The 22,203-nt window shown below is 32.8% G+C and overlaps 3 protein-coding genes across 4 annotated transcripts; 2 read left to right on the top strand and 1 right to left on the bottom strand.

Annotated features, from left to right (window-relative positions):
* Nucleotides 1-1,525: 1,525 nt before the first annotated feature.
* Nucleotides 1,526-3,348, top strand: LOC118055348 (monooxygenase 2). Of its 2 annotated transcripts, none has more exons than XM_035067227.2 (3): nt 1,526-1,774; nt 1,894-2,342; nt 2,453-3,348. In XM_035067227.2, the coding sequence occupies exons 1-3, from the start codon at nt 1,542-1,544 to the stop codon at nt 3,001-3,003; spliced, it is 1,233 nt and encodes a 410-aa protein (XP_034923118.1). In that variant the 5' UTR covers nt 1,526-1,541; the 3' UTR covers nt 3,004-3,348. The 2 variants fall into 2 exon arrangements, with proteins under 2 accessions (XP_034923118.1, XP_073268262.1); XM_073412161.1 differs by having other exon boundaries at nt 1,563-1,774; nt 1,950-2,342.
* A 1,944-nt stretch (nt 3,349-5,292) lies between these two features.
* Nucleotides 5,293-7,213, top strand: LOC118055349 (monooxygenase 2). The gene is made up of 3 exons (XM_035067228.2): nt 5,293-5,813; nt 5,937-6,382; nt 6,487-7,213. Exons 1-3 carry the CDS (start codon nt 5,581-5,583, stop codon nt 7,035-7,037), a joined length of 1,230 nt encoding a protein of 409 aa, XP_034923119.1. The 5' UTR covers nt 5,293-5,580; the 3' UTR covers nt 7,038-7,213.
* A 900-nt stretch (nt 7,214-8,113) lies between these two features.
* Nucleotides 8,114-14,969, bottom strand: LOC118055350 (protein transport protein SEC23 E). The gene is made up of 12 exons (XM_035067229.2): nt 14,066-14,969; nt 13,653-13,826; nt 12,598-12,759; nt 12,121-12,263; nt 11,856-11,931; nt 11,532-11,704; nt 11,331-11,412; nt 10,876-10,953; nt 10,288-10,449; nt 9,901-10,164; nt 8,933-9,037; nt 8,114-8,739 (listed from the first exon to the last, which is right to left on the bottom strand). The coding sequence occupies exons 1-12, from the start codon at nt 14,825-14,827 to the stop codon at nt 8,593-8,595; spliced, it is 2,328 nt and encodes a 775-aa protein (XP_034923120.1). The 5' UTR covers nt 14,828-14,969; the 3' UTR covers nt 8,114-8,592.
* Nucleotides 14,970-22,203: the final 7,234 nt, after the last annotated feature.

Here is a 22,203-nt window from a genome sequence, read left to right as displayed (position 1 = left end):
TAAAAAAATTTAAGATATATATATGTGTGTGTGTGGAAATAGTGACAAATTAGATCAACTTGAATTAATCTGTTAAATTTATATTCCAAATCACGAGGCTATGATGAACTTATAAACAATAAATTATGAAGTTCAATTTCTAATCAACATAATGTTGAAGAATTAAATTAAAAGAATTAATAAAAAAAAACTTTAAGGGGTTAGGACCCGGGTCACACGAGTTGACCTGGGTAAACCCTAAAAAATAAAAAAAAATGTTTGAGATTTTAATATCTCACATGAAAAAGTTAAGAAACAATCCATATGGATGTAGGTTACATATATTGTAAATAATAAACTTTAAAAGATTATTTTAAAATATTTTTTTATCCCATATTAAAAAAATATTATCTTTTACTTTTAAGTTAGAGTATTTAAAGAAAATAGATTTATTATCCTACTTTGAAAACATACAACTTTCTTCTTGTGAATATAAAGTATATATAATAATGAGCTTCTAATTTTATATTGAAAAAATTAAATCTGATAATATATATATATATATAGTGCTAACCAGGTATCATTATATCAATTTTAAAGGGTGAAACTAGTCTCGTTTGGAGTTCATATCTATTTTTTTAATATAAATATATGTTGTATAAGAAAATATGGACTAATAACCAATAAAAAAAAATATATAAACATTTATAAAGTTGGATTGTATAAGAAGAAACCTCTGATTGCGCTTCTTTACATCAGGCTACCTATGTGAAAAACACCCACCCAAAAAATTCGTTCCACCCGCACAAGCAAATATTTTTCAACTCTAAAAAAATATGTGAGTCTAGGTGCATTCAAACTCTATAAAAGTACGTGGGGTCTAGGTCTTTATGGATTGATTTTTTTGTTTGTTAAGACAACATAAGCAAATATCTTCCGGTCTAAGAACATATGTTAGCCTAATTATTTTTAGATTAATTTTTTGGATTCTTTAAAAAAGGATCTTTAACGGGTTGTGTCGGGCTACCTAGATTACAGGTTCATCTGACAGGTCATCCAGGTCTCTCCATGCCAACTGCATAGTCGAGTTTTGTCTCCTACAGATTTGGTTAGAGATCTGAATCAACCCATCAGCTAGAGTCGGGCCTAATAATTATGTTCAAAAGAAGTGTGATGTTATAGTTCAGGTGTCAGAAAACAAGAAAATTTTATTTTTAGATTTCCTTCTAATGGACAGCGTTTCAGAGTTATTTTTTCAACTTGAATTGATGGGCTGACCTGTGATCAATAAATTCAAGATTAAAAATAATATTATACAAATACAAGTTGTCAGCTTCAAAATGTTATTGGAATCGTGTCATATTAAGAACACTGACAATTCAAAATGATATTGGTGGATGTCTTTCAAAGCATTAGTCGATGACCATGGTCTTCCAAAGGCTGCCGCGTTCAACGTTTTCAATTTTAATTACTTGCATGATACGGAATGAATGCATGTGTGCCAAGGGCAATCCAAGCACGTAGGGATATAAATACCCATCTCGCTATGCACATAGACATAGATGAAGGGAGAGATGGAAATGACAGAGGATGTGGTGATCGTCGGAGCAGGCATTGCAGGGTTGGCAACAGCAGTGGCTTTGAAAAGAGTGGGGGTTCGAGCTTTGGTGTTAGAGAGATCACAGGGGCTAAGGTCCACCGGTGCAGCCATATCCCTGTTTCCTAATGCTTGGCTTGCCCTTCATGCTCTTGGTGTTTCTCACAAGCTCACCCGCATTTACGATCCTTTATGCAAGTAATGAATTGTTTCACTGTATACACCAATTCTTTTCTTTTCTTGATTTTGAATTTTAAGACATATATACTTTGCATGATCGATTAATTTCTGGTCTACTTTCTTTTCTCATAATCTAGGGGATATGTAACCAATGTAAGTACTGGAGATGTTCAACAAGTCCTCTTCCCTGCAGGACAAGGACCTAGGGCAGTTCACCGTAAAGCGTTGTTAGAGGCACTGGCAAAGGAATTGCCAGCTGACTCAATTCGATTCTCGTCCAAGCTAGCTGCCATTGAAAGTCAAGAACAAGGAGGTGGTGCTTCCATTGCTGTAGTGCATTTGGAAGATGGGACTGTAATCAAGTCTAAGGTTCTGATAGGCTGCGATGGGCTGCACTCGGTGGTAGCACGTTGGTTAGGACTGGCAGAACCAGTCCATTCAGGGAGATCAGCGGTGCGCGGTTTGGCAATTTTTCCTCAAGGCTACGGATTTAAGCAAGAAGTTCAGCAGTTTGTGGATGAGGGCAAAAAGGCTGCTTTTCTTCCTCTAAATGATAGGGAATTTTACTGGTTTTTAACCAGCAAAGGTCAGCACTCTTAAACCTTTTTTCTTTCCCATTTTAGCCAGTAGCTAGCACAAATGTTGGCTCAAGCCAGATCATTTCAGTGGGAATTTATGAAGTAACTTTCATTTCAGAGGAAAACATGACAGGAGATCCAGAGCAAATACAAAGACAAGTACTTGAGAAGCACGCAGAGAGTTTTCCCTCGGTATACCTAGACGTGGTCAGACATGCTGATCTTTCGACAATAACATGGGCACCGTTGATGTTTAGGCATCCATGGGGCATCATATTTGGAAATCTTAGCAAGGGAAATATCACAGTAGCGGGTGATGCTATGCACCCCATGACACCTGACCTAGGACAAGGTGGTGGTTTAGCACTAGAGGATGCTGTGGTATTGGGCAGGCACATCGGCAATTCAGTCGTAAAAAATGAAGGACTGGTTGTTCCAGGAGACATGGCTAAAGCCATAAATGATTATGTCAAGGAAAGGAGGTGGCGTGCTGCTGGGATGGTCATAGGGTCGTATTTATCAGGGTGGGTGCAGCAAGGCGGAGCAAAATGGTGGATGAACTTCTTGAGGGATGGAGTATTTTACAAGTACGTTTTTGGTTGGGTTGCTAGACGTGTGCATTATGACTGTGGAGAACTCCCTGCTGTGTCCTCTGCTAAGGAGGACTAAATTTCAACTGTGGTAATGCATTATGACTGTGGAGAACTTCCTGCTGTGCCCATACTATTTATTTATCACAATAGAAACTATGTTTTTTTATTTTTTATTGTTTCTTCCTTTAAGGAATCTTTTTAAATGATGTTGCTAGGTGATTAAGGGTATTCAATCTAGGAGAGCAGATTAGATGATTAAGGGTTCTCAATATTTATCGGCACAAAGAGACTACACCTAAGAACGAAGAAAAGTTAGGATAACTTGGCATGCATGGATGCATTGTGGGTTGTAAAGTAGCATTTGATACTATTTTGGAATAAAAATATAAAAATAATAAGATAAAAAAGATGTGTTTCTTTATACTTCCTATTAATACATAAATTTACTTTAAAAATCATTTTGGAGGCATTTTCTTTCTTTCTTTTCAACCTATATATATATATATATATATATATATATATTATTAATTCCTTCTTTCCTGGCTGCAGTCCAAGACTCTAAAGAGATATGTTCCCTCGTATGTCCAAGTGCTGGTTAAGGATTAGTTGTAATAAAAATCTTATTATTAGGTTTTTGACAGAAAGGATTTTTTGACTTTTCAAACGATGTTTGTCTCACCGATTTTTTGTGTCAAAAGCGATATGATGATGTGCTAGATGACGTCTCAAACTACAAGAAAATCCAAAATTGTTTCGGCACTGACGTGCGTACAGTTGTGGAAATATAAGTTGTCAATTTCAACATCTTCTTAGAATCTTTTCATATATTTTTTTATTTTTAAATTAACATGTCATTAGAGCATCTCAACCGGAGAGGAGAGGTAAATGAGAAGGCTTAAAAAAGTGTTTTTTTAACTTTTGTTTATTTAAGTAAGCATTCGCAGCCAACAAGAAAGTCAAAATGGCTATTTAAATTGAGAGGAGCTATTTCTATATATTTCTGTAGAAATAGTAAAAAAAAAGTAAGTATTTTTTTTTCTTTAAAAGCAAGGAAAGAAACTTGTTCTTGTTTTAAATTTTTTCAAAGCATGAATTTTTTTAAAAAAATAAAAAAATCAAAATTTAAAATATTGATGGTTTTTTTAAAGTTTGAATTTGAATTTACTTTTAAAAAATTAAATTTTTAACAATAAAATATAAAACTAAAAATTAAAAATATTCATATAAATAAATTTTAAGTTTAATTTTAAATTATATCTTTTAACTTTCATATTATTTCATTAAATTTTATATTATTTTTATAAATTACTCATATTAATTATATAATTAATAACATCATAATTATATTATATATAAAATATCTAAATTAGTTATATAATCATATAAAAATGAATTTAACATGAAATATATTAAAATATAAATGGCTTTTCTAAATAGCTTTTTACCATTGGAATACACATAATCAGAAAAGCTATATTTATACTATTCAAAAAGCTATTTTATCAATTTGGCTTTTTGCATTAGAGATGCTCTTAAAGCTAGTTAGGATATATTTTAATTAATATTATAAATTTTAAAAAGTAATAATTATTTAAGTTTTTATTAATTTTAAAATTTGTGAGACTTGAACGAATAACTTTTAAAATACAAATTTAAAATCTAATCAGTTGAGCTACACTCCTCATAATTAATCTTGCTTGTAAGCTAGCTTGCTAAGATATTTTTCTTTTGGAATTCGGATTATATTATAAACAAAAATTATTTAAAAATTGATTTTTTAAAAAAAATTATTTTTATATTATTTCTATCATGCTAATATTAAAAATAAATTAAAAAAATATTATTTTAATATATTTTTTCTAAAATAAGTTAAATTTAATCAATTTTGAATTTATATTGACTAAAAACCCTTGATCTGCCCTTTTTATTTTATATATTATGTATTCAATCAAAATTTAAATTTAAATATATTATTCGACTTACATGTATGCTCTCGGACATCTATAATTAACAAATATATATATATATATTATGTACTTTAAAAATTAAAGAATATGACAGTATATATAAATACACACACAAAAGAAAGATTCATAGTGTAATTGAAAATATGAATAATTCATTTTTTCTATAATTGGATATTAAAATAATATTTTTTATTTTTTAAATTTATTTTTAATATTAGCATGATAACAATAATATAAAAAAATAATTTTAATATATTATTAAATTAAAAATATTTTAAAAAATAATCATTATTATTAATCCAAATATTTCATAAATCGAGTGATTAAAAACTCTGATTTTTTTTTTATTAAAAAAACATCCTCATCAATTTCTTAACATAAAAAAAAAAAAGGATGGATTCAGGTTAATTTATCTAGTCCACTATCGAATAGCCTTACATGGAGTCGATCTACGAATCCAATCATAAAACAATAATATTAGGAGCACTTGCAATTCAAAATGATAGTGATATTGAATGAATTTTAAAGCATTAATTGGTGACCTTTGCCTCCCAAAGGCAGCCGCGTTCAACGTTTTCAATTCTAATTACTTGCATGATACGGAATGAATGCATGTGGGCCAAGGGCAATCCAAGCACGCAGTAGGGTACTTATGAATACCCATCTTGCTATGCACATAGACATAGATGAAGGGAGAGATGGAAATGACAGAGGATGTGGTGATCGTCGGAGCAGGCATTGCAGGGTTGGCAACAGCAGTGGCTTTGAAAAGAGTTGGGGTTCGAGCTTTGGTATTAGAGAGATCACAAGGGCTAAGGTCCACCGGTGCAGCCATAACCCTCCAACCAAATGCTTGGCTTGCCCTTGATGCTCTCGGTGTTTCTCACAAGCTCACCCCCATTTACGCACCTTTATTCAAGTAATAAATTGTTTCACTGTATACATCAATTCTTTTCTTATCTTGATTTTGAATTTTAAGACATATATACTTTGCATGATCGATTAATTTCTATTCTACTTTTCTCTCTCTCTCGTAATTCAGGAGATATGTAACAAATGTAAGTACTGGAGATGTTCAACAATCCCTCTTCACTGGAAAAGGACCTAGGACAGTTCACCGTAAAGCGTTGTTAGAGGCACTGGCAGATGAATTGCCAACTGACTCAATTCGATTTTCTTCCAAGCTAGCTGCCATTGAAAGTCAAGAACAAGGAGGTGGTGCTTCCACTGCTGTAGTGCATTTGGAAGATGGGACGGTAATCAAGTCTAAGGTTCTGATAGGCTGCGATGGGCTGCACTCGGTAGTAGCACGTTGGTTAGGACTGGCAGAACCAGTCTATTCAGGGCGATCAGCTGTGCGCGGTCTGGCTCGTTTTCCTCAAGGCCATGGATTTAAGCAAGAAGTTCAGCGGTTTGAGGATGTGGGCAAAAGGGCTGCTTTTGTTCCTCTAAATGAAAGGGAACTTTACTGGTTTTTCGTCTGCGAAGGTCAGCACTCTTAGCCCTTTTTTCTTTCTCATTTTAGCCAGCACAGATGTCGGGTCAGGCCAGATCATTTCAGGGGAAAATTTATGAACTAATGTCCATTTCAGAGGAAAATATGACCGGAGAGCCGGAGCAAATACAAAGACAAGTACTTGAGAAGCATGCAGAGAGTTTTCCCTCGGTATACCTGGACGTGGTCAGACATGCCGATCTTTCCACAATAACATGGGCACCGTTGATGTTGAGGTATCCATGGGGCATCGTATTTGGAAATCTGAGAAAGGGAAATATCACAGTAGCGGGTGATGCTATGCACCCCATGACACCTGACCTAGGACAAGGTGGTGGTTCATCCCTAGAAGATGCTGTGGTATTGGGCAGGCACATTGGCAATTCCGTTATAAGAAATGGGGCACTGATGGTTCCAGGAGACATGGCTAAAGCCATTGATGATTATGTCAAGGAAAGGAGGTGGCGTGCCGCTTGGCTGGTCACAGGGTCGTATATATCAGGGTGGAAGCAGCAAGGCGGAGCAAAATGGTGGATGATGTTCTTGAGGGATGGAGTATTTTATAAGTATGTTTTTGGTTGGATTGCTGGACTTGTGGATTATAATTGTGGAAATCTCCCTGCTGTGTCCTCTGGTAAGGAGGACTAAACTCCAACTTATTACAAGTTACATCATAGGAAGAGACTATATGAGAACAATGTTGTCCAATGTTCTCAAAATCAAAAGTATTGACCCACACCATTGGTCAAAGTAATCTTTTCTTCTTCTTCTTTTTTTAAATGTTTTTGTTGTCCTCTGTTGCATTTGTTTTCTCCGTTTAAAAAGTCTATTAAATTATATTGGATTAAATATTGTAGCTACATGGAGTGTCTATGAAGGATGTATTGGTGAAGGTTCATGCATGAAAGTGTGCATAAAATTATATAATAAATTAAACCATTATATAATAAATTTTGATATAAGTTTGCAATCAACAAAGAAAATATGATATAGCATAAAATTAAACCTAGCAAGGAGAAAACTTCTTATAGCCCACGGCTTTGTTTTTGAGAGCACCCACTAAAGCAAATATCTTTCACTTCTGAAAAAATAAGTCTAGGTACATTCCAACTCTATAAAAGCGTGATGCAGGTTTTTGTTAATTTAATTTGTTAACTTGTAAAATATAAAATCCAAGAAATAATTTCATGGTTAAAAACCATCACTAACGCCCCCCCCCCCCCCCCAAACCAATAATTATCTCTTCTAACTTTTAAATAAAAATAAAAATGATCAAGATCTTAAAATTATGCATATATTTTCTCTACATTTTACATTTCACTTTTCTATATTTTAATTTGATATATTTAACATAATTTCAAAATCAATTTCAACTAAATTAGGCTATAGAAAGAAAGAAAAAAATCTTCTGTAGTTAAAAGACTTGAAACGTTTTGGCACTAAAATTTCAGTCATTATCCTGCGAATAAAAACACACGTTGTATGAAACACAGCTCGCTTGTTTGTCTTGAAATATAGAAAACTAAATGAAAGGATTTCTCCCCAAGGTTGTCTCTCTGCACATTTTCTCCTCCCATTCTGGGGTGACTCAAAACATAAATGCTATGGAAGAATCTTCCTGCAATTTTCAAATGTCGAGCTGCCCAAAGAAACCTAACGTCATAGCACAACAATTGTATAGTTACAAAACGCAGAAACAGAAAGAGGGAGGGAGGGAGGGATGGTATGGAAATTGTGTATTTCTTAGAGCAAAACAAAAATGAAACGTCCAGTTCCTGAACCTTTCAACCTAGGAGCATCAATCCCATTTCAGTATATAACTTAAAATCTCAATACAAAACACATTTGACCTGAGAGAAGACAGAAGAATATAAGAAACCACAAAAGTTCTGTCGAAGTATGTTTTTCATCGGCCCCAGTACTGAAAAAAGGATCCCTCCTGCTCTCAATTCCAGCATCCTCTCCTTTCTCTAGAACTTAACTGAACTTCGTGTTCCTTATTGTTTCAAGTGACCAAATACCTCCCGGCACCCCCAAAGAATGATAGGTTCTCATTATTTTTTAAATAACATGGGGTTCCATCTTCTGTGCTTAAAACAATGGAAAGAAAGGGAGAAATGGAATGGAGAGGAAGGATAAACAAAGGTATACAGATCTCACACTCAAGGGAATTTCTCCACAGTGAAAACCTATAGTAGAACTGTCAAGACTGCACAGCTAACCTCTGAAGATGCTCAAAGAAAACTTGAAGGCTCACATCATCAGTGAATATTATGTCCGACCCAGCAGCCATCTCATTGGCATTATTGTATGTAGCTGATGGGTTCAATTTTGCCAATAAGAACCTTGCCTGCTCAGTGTGACATTAGAAAAGGAAGAGAGTGAGTTTTATGAAATAACAAACCTTCCAGTGCACTAAATGCAGCAGTCCATTCAAGGCATCCAATATGAAGTTAACAAAACTACATATCACGGTATTTCATTGCTCTTTGGGCAATGAATTAAATTTTGAAGAAAAGGAGTGGGAGCAAGAAAAAACTAACCTGCGATCCATGCTGATCACATACAACCAATCTAGGAACAGGGAAACGATCATGAATGATCATTTGGGCATCTTCTTTGGGTGCTTGCAATAGTTGTGCAAATGCCTGCGGAGAAAGGAAGTGTTACAGTTACAATGAGAGTTAACAAAAGAAGGAACCAAAGACATTCCCATATCTGCACAGTACCTCCCACAGAATTGGCTTTAGGGCACTACTTACAGAAAGAATAGCTAAAACAAGAGTTTTAGTACTTCATAATTCTACTAAAAACCTGGGGGCATAAATAATTAACAATACATTAAGAAAATCCATACAAAATGCCACTTGTAACCCAACAGTTCTTGAATTCCTCTTGATTTCTTTGATTCAACAGTTCTGTAACTCAAAATTCAGGACATCCTTACTAGGAGGCACCAATTAGACTGAAGGTCCACTGGTAAAATTCTAGCCATATTGAAATTGAACAATCCAATTTGATCAAAAAAGTTTTTGAAAAATAAAACTAGCCAAGAAATTTAAAGGAAAAATCAACATGATTACATCTGTGTCATGCACTCATAGAACACACATCTTGACATTTTCTCCTAGATTTGCACATGATAAGTATGATGCCAAACAAAAGTAAATTTAAGGAGGGATTCATATCCCAGCATCTTCTATACTTCTAGCTAGTTTTAATTTCAAAACATCCTCTCTGAAATGAGAGGTTTAGTATATACAGGAGCAAGATTTTCATTATCATGTCAATAATTGACAGCAAAACTCACATCTGAGAGATCCTCAAGCAATGAACACTCATATAACTGTCAGTGTTGCTCCTAAGGACTCAAAATCTCATAAGAGCCAAAGGGTAATCAAAATACCTGATGTATGGCTTACATGGCATTGCAGAATAAATAGCTTAGGGTTCTAAGTCCATCTAAAATTTAGGCCACTGTGAAGGTACCACAAAGCAACTAGCAGCATACCTGGTGCTCTGGCTGATTCTGGTAACCCAGGTTACGCCACTGAGCTATTGTCATTCCATGAAATATGACAACACTGAAGTATGAATCAAGTAAGAGAATACGATCAGCACCAATAGAAGCAACATCCAATAATGCAGGTTGAGGCAGTGAGTTGAATGAATATGATATGAGAGATGGTTGAATCATGACAGCGGCGTTGGTAATGTTTTCACGGTTTAACAACATGCGGAAATAAGCTGTCTCATCTGGGCTGTTATTGAAAACCTGATGCAATCAAATAAAGGAGCATATAATAACCCTTAAAATGCACACGTGAAAATACTTCAATTAAGCATAAAACAAAAATGAGAATCAGAGTAGCAGATAGACTCAATGTCAATTAGTTACCTGTACAAATTGTGATCTTCGCAGATTAAACAGAAACTGAGGGAAGAAAGAGAAAAACGAGTTCAATGTAAAGGATGTTGGATCATCCTTCCGATATTCACCAAATCTGGAACAGACACGAATGAGATTGCGGTCTAACCACCTAGTGGCATCAAATCCTTCCTGTGAGAGAAACCCCAGCAAGAGAGAGTTAGGAAATAAAATCTTAGGAGCTACATACCAAAAAATTGCAAAGGAATCAACAATGAATTGCTGCTTTTACAAAGTGGGACACAATTAGCACCAAGAAAACTGTAAATAAAGGATGGTAGCGAAGATGGCATTACAAGAAAGCATCTGCTGAAACGAGGGCATATAAATATTGAAACAATAGGTAATCCTTGGGAAAAAATTCAAATACAAAACAAGTTACCTCCTTGTACTTATTTAGGCAGACATGGAACAGTAACAAACTGACAACAAACAGGATCAACAACATTACCATGGCCAATTGGATATTTAAGAAAAAGAAATGTTTAGGTAAGAACAGCATATGCAGTAAATAAAAAACCAAATAAGAAATGTAAAACAAAGAAATTTTGGAAGTACCTCTGCCTCCATTTTCAGAGATGTTAATCTCGCCATTACCACAGCTGCAGTCTCTTGGTCAAAACCTTGAACTAATTCCTGCAAGTGTGGAAAAATTCATCCATATAAACACCAATTCCTCAGTTGATCCATTTTCAATAAACGGTGCAAGATACACAAAGAAACTTAGCATTTGAGAGACCAGACACCATACATCTAAAGATACAGGCTCTTGACCGAGGGAAACATTTTACAGATTCTAAAGGACTCAAAGGACTACATAATCAAAGTTTAAATCTGCATCACCTGGATTCTATAGGGCATATCTAACTAAAGCACAGAAGCTGACAGATTGTATATCTAAACAAGACAACAAAATGGTACTATTTTTATTTTCAATCAAGCAAACGAGGCACCTCAACAACTGTACATAACCTCACACAACAAATCTGCCATATCTATAGAACATAACCAACCTCAGAGTTAGCAGCACTATCTACCCATCTTCTAGTGACGGTTGTAACCCGGAGCAACATAAGACCCTCAGGATTTTGATAACTGCAATAAAACAAAATTGTACACAGTATGTGATTACCAGATGGATGCTGTCAAAAACAGAAGTGGGCATAGCATAGAGAAGAAAAGAAAGAAGACAGAGGACACTCTCCACCACATACCTTGTGAGAAACTGTAAGTATAACTGTGGATTCATAGCTCCAGGATTATTTGACTTTTCACTCGATGAAAGATCAAAGAAGACAGTCAGACAAGTACTCTTATCAAGGCCACACATCTTCCAAGCAGTTGTATTCCCTTCACCAATGACAGTATCAGCAACACTAGGTCCTTTCTGCAAGGCTCTAGTAATAATTAGTATCAAAACCAATCTAGCTTTAATTTAATGGAGAGAAACGAACAAAATCACATTTTTTGCCTGAATAAGATCCAAAAACAAAATAAAGCAAGCAAACAAAAAAATCGATGGCTGTAGATGGTTCAACCTTCTCCATAGAGGTGCAAGGTCCAATAATCCCCTGAATTTTGATGTCCTTTGAACAGTTAATCTCAAGTGTTCCACTGCAAATATATAAGAGAAATCATATCAAAGCCTAAACATAGTCCAGGAAATGAAAGAGTATATGCATAAGCTGCCTGACTAAGGGGAAAACAAAGCACATTATGCATCCATCTGTTCAGACTTCAGAGTAAGCAAGATCAAACATCAATTCCATATCAACAACAATTTGTTTTGCAATGATGACTCACTTAAAACAGAGGCCAAGAGAATGTTCTCCATTTTCAAATACGCGCTTGAAGGAGTCCTTAAACACAGAATGTCCAAAACTTTCTGAGAGAACAACGAGACCACCAGTTCTTTCTACTGCAACTTTCATTTCTGCAACCCCAACCTGAGAAATGCAGCAGTCACAGGTCAAAATGATAAGTAAAGACACTGCCATATATGTCTTTTCTTTTTCGAAAATTAAAGAGGTTGTAGCTTCTTGTTTTCAATAAATCTTGCTTTGCATTTAATGTAAGCAGAGATGGATTCATTAAGAAAACACTTGAATGAATGAGTAAAATGGGGAAAAACAATATTTGTAGTTTATCAATTGTTTTGATAAGCACTCTCTTCCAATTGTTGTATTTTTCTTCCACTGTAGGTTAGTGGGTCAACTTTACATTAGTGAGGCGAAGTATTCTAGATGTCTTTATAAGATTTAAAGCATGAAGAAGAAATACCTGATCCAAAGCAGATGCAAAAAGGTCCAAAACATGACCCTGACTGACAAGCTGCTTTGCAAGACTATCATAAAATTTGACTGCTTTCTTAAAATATGGTGCTGCATCCTTATCAAGATCCTTGTGGGAACGTACAGGATCAGACAAGTCTTTTGATATAATCTGCAGAACTTCAAAATGATCAGCATCTTCATAATCACCAAGAAATGAAGAAACAAAAACTAGCAAATTTCGATTTGAAAAATAAAACCCACATCTCAATAAGCTATTCTCACTTCAATCTAGCACCAAGAGATTGCTTCGTAGAGATAACACAGCATAGAAATGTATTGAGGCCAAACACAGAACCTGGAATGGCATCTGATCTATGCATTTTAAAATGTCATGGGGAACATGGATTGTTCTTCCACGTGTAACAAAATCAATATGTAGGATAGTAAGTATAGCAACCACTAAATGTCGATCCAACATGGCATCCATAAGAGGTTTTAACTTTAGACCGTACAGTGTGATCCTATCAATAGTCATGAACACTGGGGAATGGGGGGACAAGGCAGAGAAAGAGAGAGCTAATAAGTTATGCAATCAAACCATGCGCTGGCGCCACCATCATCATTATAAATCTATCTTAGTTTGACTTATGATCCAACATTAAGTGAATTACAACATAACAAAAAAAAAATCATTGAGAAAAAAAAAAAGCATCATTCTTGGACATTAGGCAATAGATTTGATGTTAAAAAGGAGTTCCTTTTCCACACGAAAAAGAAACAAAAGAGAGCCATAACTCAATCTAAAAACATATCACCAATAAATAATGTGAAGCCATCAGGCAATGAGTGATGCACATTGATATTTGATTAGCATGCATTGATCAGATTTAAGAATACATTGAAAGCAATCAACTCAATGAAAATAATAAAAAATTGAAGGGAGGAGATGTGTATGACCAATGCATAATTACATAACCAACAAGCCAAATACAAACTAGATTAAATTAAGAAAAAAAAGGGGGGGGGGATCAAAAGATCTAGATCAAGTTCAAAAGGCATTACCGTGCCTGGCCCTTCAGTGCAAGGACCACCAACTAAAGCTACAATTCTAGCTCCAGTACCAGGCAAACAAGCTCCAAGCAATCCAGCTGCAACACTCAATGCTACTCCAGTACACCTTGAAGCCCGAGTTCCTGGTGCCACCGGCCATTGATCCGTTTGCAACTCATCCAAGAGCTAAAGATGACCAAAACAACCGTTTTTCCTCAATTAACAACACAAAATCTACATCTCAAATAATAAAAAAAAAACAGACAGAAAAAAAAAAAAAAAAAAAACAAAAAACAAAACAAAATTCCCAATTTTCCTTGATCAACAAACAAGTCACATCCCAAATTGTAACCAAATCAAGCCCCAATTTTCCTAAAACTACAAAAAATCTACATATCAAATTAAAAAACACTACCATAACGCACCGAATTGAGCGTAAATTCACAGTCAGATGCCGGCAATAAAAACCGGGTCACACCTGAATTCTGCACATGCATCCCCTTCTGCTGCTGATACCCACCAACACCAGCACCAGGAACATTCCTCCTGCCAGCAACACCAATACCTAACTGCTCCATAACCTGATCTTTACTAATCTCTTTAGTCCCTCTAAAAACATAAACTTTCGACATATCACTAAACCCCAATTCATGAACTTGCACTTGTGTCCCAAAAGACACAAAACCCACCATTGCATTCTCCGGTAACAACCCAATTGCCCTCTTAACCTCCGATTTCACATACTCAAATTCTTCCTCTATCATACAAGTATCCAAAACAAACACAAACGCAGACTTAGCATCAATTTCCCCAACTGGGTTATGATTCTTATCACCTAAAGTATACTCTATCGTCGTATACTGGCTATACAACTCTGCTGGGAGATTGGTCTCGGAGATCATGGAATAGTGGGGAGGAAAATGGTTGCGTTGGTAGCAGAAAGGACAGATCCAGATCTTAGCGGTGAAATCGACACGCGAGAAGCAATTCATGATGGATGTGCAGGTTTTGCAACGGAGAGGAGGGTAAGGGAGAGTAGGGATTTCTGAGTGTGGACGTATAGGGGAGATTGATGCGGCTAAAGGGATAACGCATTTGGATGCTTCGACTTTGGTTCTGGGCCAGTTGTTCCATGTCATACGGACTGAATCTATGCCTTCTGGATCTGTGTTTGGGATTTCTGACATGGTTGATGATGATAATTGAGGGGATAGAATTCTGGGGGGTAAGAATTCTGGGTGGCGACCCCAGAGCGCAGGAGGAGGGGGTCACCGGAGCGAGAGGGAGGGAGGGGGAGGTATCGGGGAGAAGGAGAGAGGTTTGGCTTTTGATTGTTTGGCGTTTCTTTCGTGTGTGTTTTATTTTGAGGGAAATTTTACAGTAAAATGTAAATAAAGTAGGATTGATTTTGATAGATTATTAATTTATTACATCATAAATTAAAAAAAAATTTGTAAATTTTTGTTTAGATAATACATGCGTTTGGTTAGTTATATTCGTAGTTATTTTTTTTAATAAAAGTATTTATTTTGTATAAAATTTTGAATATGCTTTTTTTATATATAATATTTAATAAGTACTTGTGTAAAATTAGGATGATAATAAAATGATATATTACAATGAAAAGATAATAATAATGGTTATGATAATCATCATAATGTTAATTGCAATGATGGTGTTGAAGTGATGAGATAGTAGTTATGGTGAAAATTATGATAATAATAGTGAATAACTGGGATGAAGTTGGTAATAAAAAGATAATAATAGTAAATTAATTGAAATAATTAGATAATATTATAAGTTGGTTATATTTTGTAAAATATTATATAAAACTTTACAAAGTGAAATTTTTTTTTTAATAAATAATCTAAAATAGATGTCCATATCAAATCTTAAAATTTAAAATATTTTGGCCAAATCCAATAATAAAGTTGGACACTATCCTATAAATTTTGGCCAATTTCTTTTTAGTATAAAAACTTTTTATTTAAGTTAATTAATCAAATTTGGAACCTTTTTCTTTGCTTATTTCAACCAAATCCCGCGAAAATAATAAATATTCTAAATTGGAATATGATTTGGTTCGTTGACTTTCTCTTGGATTTTTTTTCTTTTAATTTTATTAAATCTATGTTCTCCACAAATAATAAAAAAAAAAATTCTTAAAAAGGAAGAACAACAAAAGAGAACGGTTGCCTGTAACTCTTTAAAACGTTAAATACGATAAGGTAAATTGAAAGAGAGTTTTTTTTAGGAGTGTCCTGTCATTCCTTTTTGTGTGTTTGATAGTGTAGTTTTTTTTTTTTTTGGTATTGTAGTAGCTGTTATAATTATGGTTTAAAAAAATTATTTTATAAAAAATATTTTTAATTGAGATTAATTTGATATTTATATATGTTTGGTTAAAAATATGGTTAAAATTAAGGTTGAACAAAAAAAAGTTTGATGTGTTTGGTTAATAATGCTTTTGAAATTGAGGTTATAAAATAATTTTAAAATATATATATATATATATATATATATATATAATATTGATGGTTTTTAATTTAAATATTGTAAATTTAACTATTGCTATTACATCATGAAATAAATAATACTTTATATAAAATATTTTTTGTTATTCCATTAAAATATCTACAATTCCATCACGTATGAAATACATCGAACAAGAACTACAATTTTTTTAATTTTTAAGCGCGCAATAACATCAGGTAAAATATAATCAAGAACAAAATTGGGATTGCGATCAAATTCTACAAATACAACATCATCAAGCAATCTCTATCTAATTTATGTAGTGTCATTGAATATTATTAAATACTAGTTTTTCAAATAAAATATAATTAAAAAATAAAAAATAATTTTTATTTTATTGGATTAGATCTAGATTAATACATTTTAAACTTTGAACCGGAACTAATCTGGTCGAAACCAGTTCGACCGGAATAGTATAATTAGCCACACTGATCACTTGAATAGTATAGCATGCTACACTATTCATGCTAATTAATTAGCATGACCAGTGCGTAAGAATAATGTTCACCATTATTTACTGTTGAAACAAAAGTAGTCTCCCACTACTTCGTGAGAATTGTGTTTGGAAAGCAGTAGAAGATAGGATTCATGAATAGTAAAACCTTTTTTTTTTGTAACTAAACATGTATAAATAGCGTGTTTGGCAGTATGGTAGCGGTTGCTTTTCAAATAGTTTTTCGTGCCGAAATACATGTAAATGATGTTTTTTTATTTTTTAAAAATCATTTTTGATATCAGCACATCAAAACGATCTAAAAAGTACAACCGTAACTCAATTTTAGCAAAAAAACAAAAATTAAATTTTGTCAAAATGCCGATTTGGCAGCAATGCCAAACGGGCTCTAAAACACAGTCACAGTCATGTAAACAAACACAGCCTTAATTATTCAAGATTATTAATTCAATTTTTTTATTTTTTCTTTTAGATAGCATTTGGCTCACAGAACAAAACATTATCAGGCGATTTTTTTATGAGGATAATTCTCAATTATCATTGATAAAGTGTGGAAAATTCGGGATTGAATTTGGTGAAGTTACCAATAAAGTTTGGGTTTATTATGATTATTTTTTATTTAGAAATATATTAAAATAATTTTTTTATTTTTAAAATCAGTATATCAGAATAATCTAAAAACATTAAAAAGTATTAATTTAAAGAAAAAATAAAAAAAAATTTAAATTTTTTTAAAAATATTTTTAAAATATAAAAATAAACAAGATCTACTGAGTTGATACGGCAACTTATTTGTTCACTTGCAAAAATAAAATCCCTATCAGGGAAAAAAAACCCTCTGATATTTAAATTAATTAATATAAGCAGAGATGAGCGTGTTGAGCAAAAGAGGAACGCGAGAGGCTAGAAAAATATATGTATAAAGCTGTTTGCATTATGTTTTTTTTTTGTGTGTTTTGTTAAAAATAAATTTTTATATATATATTTTGGATCATTTTGATGTACTAATTTTAAAAATAATTTTTTAAAAAATAAAAAATATATCATTTTAATGTATTTTCACAAGAAAAATATTTTAAAAAATAACCACAACCATACTCTAAACAGTTTAGCGTACTCTAAACAGTTTAGCATGAGCATGTTATTTGTATATTTTGCTTTCAGCAGTATTCTATAAGGAATTAACTATTGAAAATTAAATGTTCAATCTATCATATTTAATTTAAAATATTTATAAACTTTAATCACGTTAACTTATCCGTAATGATTATGATTATTTGAAAAATTGAGGTATTGGTTATTGTATGTTAATGTACCATTGACGGAGAGGATAGTGTACGGAAGAGACAATGGGGGGAGATGATTATTTACAAGAGAGGAGGTGCCATCAAGGAGACAAGTTGAAGGAGATGACTATCGCGAGATTGTGAGTGTTATACTAACAATTCATCATAAGGGGAGGAGATGGTAAGAAATATATATATTTATTTTATTTTATTTATTAAAAATATAATAGTATTTTTAGTTTTATTTGTATATAACTTTTTTATATTTAGATTAAAGCAATACTTTAAAATATTATGATTAATAAAAATCTTAAATTTTTTTTTTATGTTCATATTTGTTTTTTATTAATTTGAATAACTTTAACCAAGATTACTTGAAAGATTGAATCATTGATGATTATGTGTCATTGTACCATGGAGTGGGAAAAAATGGGAGAAGATACTTATTGACAAGAGAGGAGAAAACAGTTTTAGCAAATATTATGTTCATTAAGATTCATGTTATTTTAAATTGGAGGAGTGTCATTTTAAATTGGAGCAGTGTAATAGTAAAGTTATCATTTCCATAAAGAAATACAAATATTATAGGGGTAGAGTAAAGTTATCTTTTCATTAAAATGTATTTAGCATTGAAATGATGGTTTAGAAAAAAACAATCAATGTAAATTCTGGTAGGGCATTGTGGGGCAGTAAACTCCAAGCTACAGACATCTGGCGTTAGAGCTGTCATGCCCTGCCACATAGAGTTTCAAAGGTTGTGAGGGGTGTGGTTCTGCCCCAAGCTATAGACACCTAGTGTCGAAGCTGCATGCCCTGGGTGCTAGGGTCAGATCCGCGTGTCTGGTTGCAGACCCTGGCGAGTGGGTCTGCAAAACCACACACTTAGGATCTGCAGACCCGCTCCACTTGGTCTGGACTCCTTGATAATGGACTTAAGGTTAATGGATCTCGTGTCAAGACCCAATTCTCTTGGGTCCGGTGTCAAGACTCAAGGATAATGGTCGTGTGTCAGGACCCAAGATTAATAAGTGTTGCAGGGGACCTAATTCTCTTGAGTCCGGCGTCCTGACCCAAGGTTCTAAAGTTTTTGGTTTTCTAAATATTATTACTTTCAATATAGTTAAAAATATTAATATTAAAAATATTATTACTATAGGTAATGGGTCCTACGAAGGATCCAATTCTCTCGGGTTCCGTGTCAAGACTTAATTCTCTTGAGTCCCGTGTTAGGACCTAATATTTTATTATTTTAAGTTTTTAAATATTATTATTTGTATTATAAATATTATTTTTTTTATTATAATTAAAAGTATTAATATTAAAAATAATATTTGTTTGTGTTATAAATATTATTATTTACATTATAATTAAAAGTATTAATATTAAAAATAGAATTATTTGTGTTACAAAAATAATTATTTTTATTATAATTAATAGTTTTAATATTAAAAATTTTATTATTATTATTATTATTATTATTATTAAACTGCTTTTAATTAGCAACTGCAGTCTAATGCAACATTGTTTGAGTTGAAAGGCTGCATGAACCCTAAATTTAAAAGAGCAGTTTTCATAGCAAAATCTGGTTCAACAGCAAGAGAAAAGCCACAGGAGGCTCATATTATAACAAGCAAAACATTGTTGGTGTTGATCGTTTTGTCGTTGGAGATCTACGACATCTGCAACAATGGTCAATCTATCAATGTATATTGACGACAGTTGGAGCACAAAAACTAAATGTTTGATGGAAGAAGAATCTAAGAATGAGTGCTGAAATAGTTGAAAATGGTGATGTTCGTGGAATGGATGGATAAAATTATGCTTAAAACAAAGCTATAAAGTGGATGAGATGTTTCAGGCATCAATCGAATACCATGCATAGAGTCTGTGGTTGTTTGCAGGGTCAAAAAACGAAGATCTTTTGCAATCTTAAGAACTGATCACGTAAGCTGATGCAAAACATATAGTTTTTTGCAAGAAGCGATGCTATGATATGAGGATGAAGAAGATGGGTGCATTTGAACAAAGCTACGTGAGGTTTTCATTAGAAAATGAGACAGCATAGTACTAGTGTTTATATGGTAAAAGCTCTGGTATGTCTGGGTTGAAATACTAAAAGGGAAGCTGTTGAGTTTGCATTGCCTGAAAAGAGAAAATAAGTGACAAAGTTATTTGCTATTTTTTTTTTTTTGAAAAAAGGAATTAATAGAAATATATCCAATTCAATAAAGAATTGGAATGTTGCAGTGAAGTGGCCATATGATAGGTCCAATCAGGCTATGACTATGTAATGTAGAATTTATTCTACCTCAGGTGAGAATTAAGCTCGAGAATTGTATTTTAATGAAATAAGTTGCTTCTTTTCTGATTTCCCAAAGGGTCTTTTTATACATGAAAGAAACTAACAAACATTCTTAATTCTGGGATCGTATCCCTCAGAATCAGGACACTATCTTCTACTAACAATCAGCAACTTCGGCATTATTGAAAGTCAAATAACTAATAGATCTATTATTAAGCACATAGACATGTTCTTAAGCACGCATGCTTTTTGGGCATGACTAACAAGTTAGACCATGTCCTTGGTCACAGGTCCATGCGTGACAGCAAACAATTAATTGAAATACTTTGGGTTTTCTACTGTTACCCTTGCAGATCTTCTTCGTGGTTCACTTCGTGGCTCATCACCATATAGGTCTACTATAGAAAACCTCGAAACTCAGAGGCACAAAATCCTGCGAAAATAGCAATGACAAGAGACTCAACAGTGGCAAGGACGAGATCATCGAAGCTTCGAGCAACGTCACCCCATAAAGTAACACGAAGCTCCTCACCTCTAAAGAAAAGAATAAAATGGTTATAATGATTATGAAAGTACCGAACTCAGAAGGGAAAAAAAGGTTACATGCTTAATATACCTTACATTCTAAAGAATGAATTCTCTTTTATCACCTCGAACAAAAACATAATATTTTTTGTGTTAAAAATATTTTTAAAAAAATTTATAATTATTTTTTAAAATATTTTTTATTTAGAAATACATCAAAATTTAATTTTTTTTTAATTTTTTTTTGCTTTAAATTAATATTTTTTTGATTTTTTTAAATTATTTAATTTAATTTAAATTTTTGTTGATGTCAAAAATATTTTTTTAAAAAAAATATATTATTTTAATGTATTTCTAAATAAAAAATATTTAAAAAATAATTATAACTATATTTCCAAACATGCAAAACTTGAAAGAGTTCTAGTAGCTATACAAGAAGACTAGCTACCGTGTGAGGAAATGTTGGATCAGTAGAAATGAACAAAGGTAATAATCATAAAGACTACACATATGACGGTCTAAATCTCTCGGGGGTGTTTGGTATTGTGGTGGAAAAGTACTTTTTAAAAAATTTAATTTTTTTTTATTTTAAGTTAATATGTTTTAATGTTTTCAAATTATTTTGATGTGCTGATCTCAAAAATAATTTTTAAAAAATAAAAAAATATTATTGATATGCTTTTCTAAGTGAAAAGTACTTTGAAAAGCAACAGCAACCACACTCCCAAACTTTGAAAAGCTTTTCTTAGTAAAGGTTAGTTAAGTGTTTGAAGAGAATATTTTTCATTAACAATAAATGGGTTGAATGTTTTTTGTATTGAATATATACGCAAATGCAATAATAGAAATGGAATGTTTAAATGCAGCAAACGACAAGGTATTTAATGAAGTATTTTTATTTCATTATTTGTTTTGAAAATAATAAAAACGTTAAGATGTTTGGAAATTAAAATACGGTTTTAGAGTGAACGCTGAGTTTTTAATATCTTCTTTGAAGAGGTTTGTTTAGGAATAGTTTGTCTATTTGAGCATGGGATAATTATAGTCAACAACAGAGGGATATCCACTGTGTGTTTTTTGAATAAACTGTAAATTTAAACCATAGAAATTTTACGAGTTTAATTGGTATTTGCCATTATATAGTTTTTGAAACAATAATCATTTCATTCTTGGATGAAAAAATCGGAATAGAAATTGTCTCACAGGCATAGCCAGCATTTAATAAAAGAAATTGTAATACACAAAAAAAAAAAAAGTTTAGTGATCAGCATCTGTGGATGGATTAAATGATGCAATAACTAATATGAAATAGAAAGATGAAGTTCATCTAATAAAGCATAAATGAATAAATACAGTAATATTAATTTTATTGACTTATTATTATCAATGAGATTAGTTTAATTTGTCTTTAATTTATTTCCTTTTATATTCCATATAAATTAGTTGTTTGTTATTATCAAT

This window comes from Populus alba, chromosome 1 (assembly GCF_005239225.2).
Source record: "Populus alba chromosome 1, ASM523922v2, whole genome shotgun sequence".
NCBI lineage: Eukaryota > Viridiplantae > Streptophyta > Magnoliopsida > Malpighiales > Salicaceae > Populus > Populus alba.
This window is presented reverse-complemented; position numbering and strand designations above follow the sequence as displayed.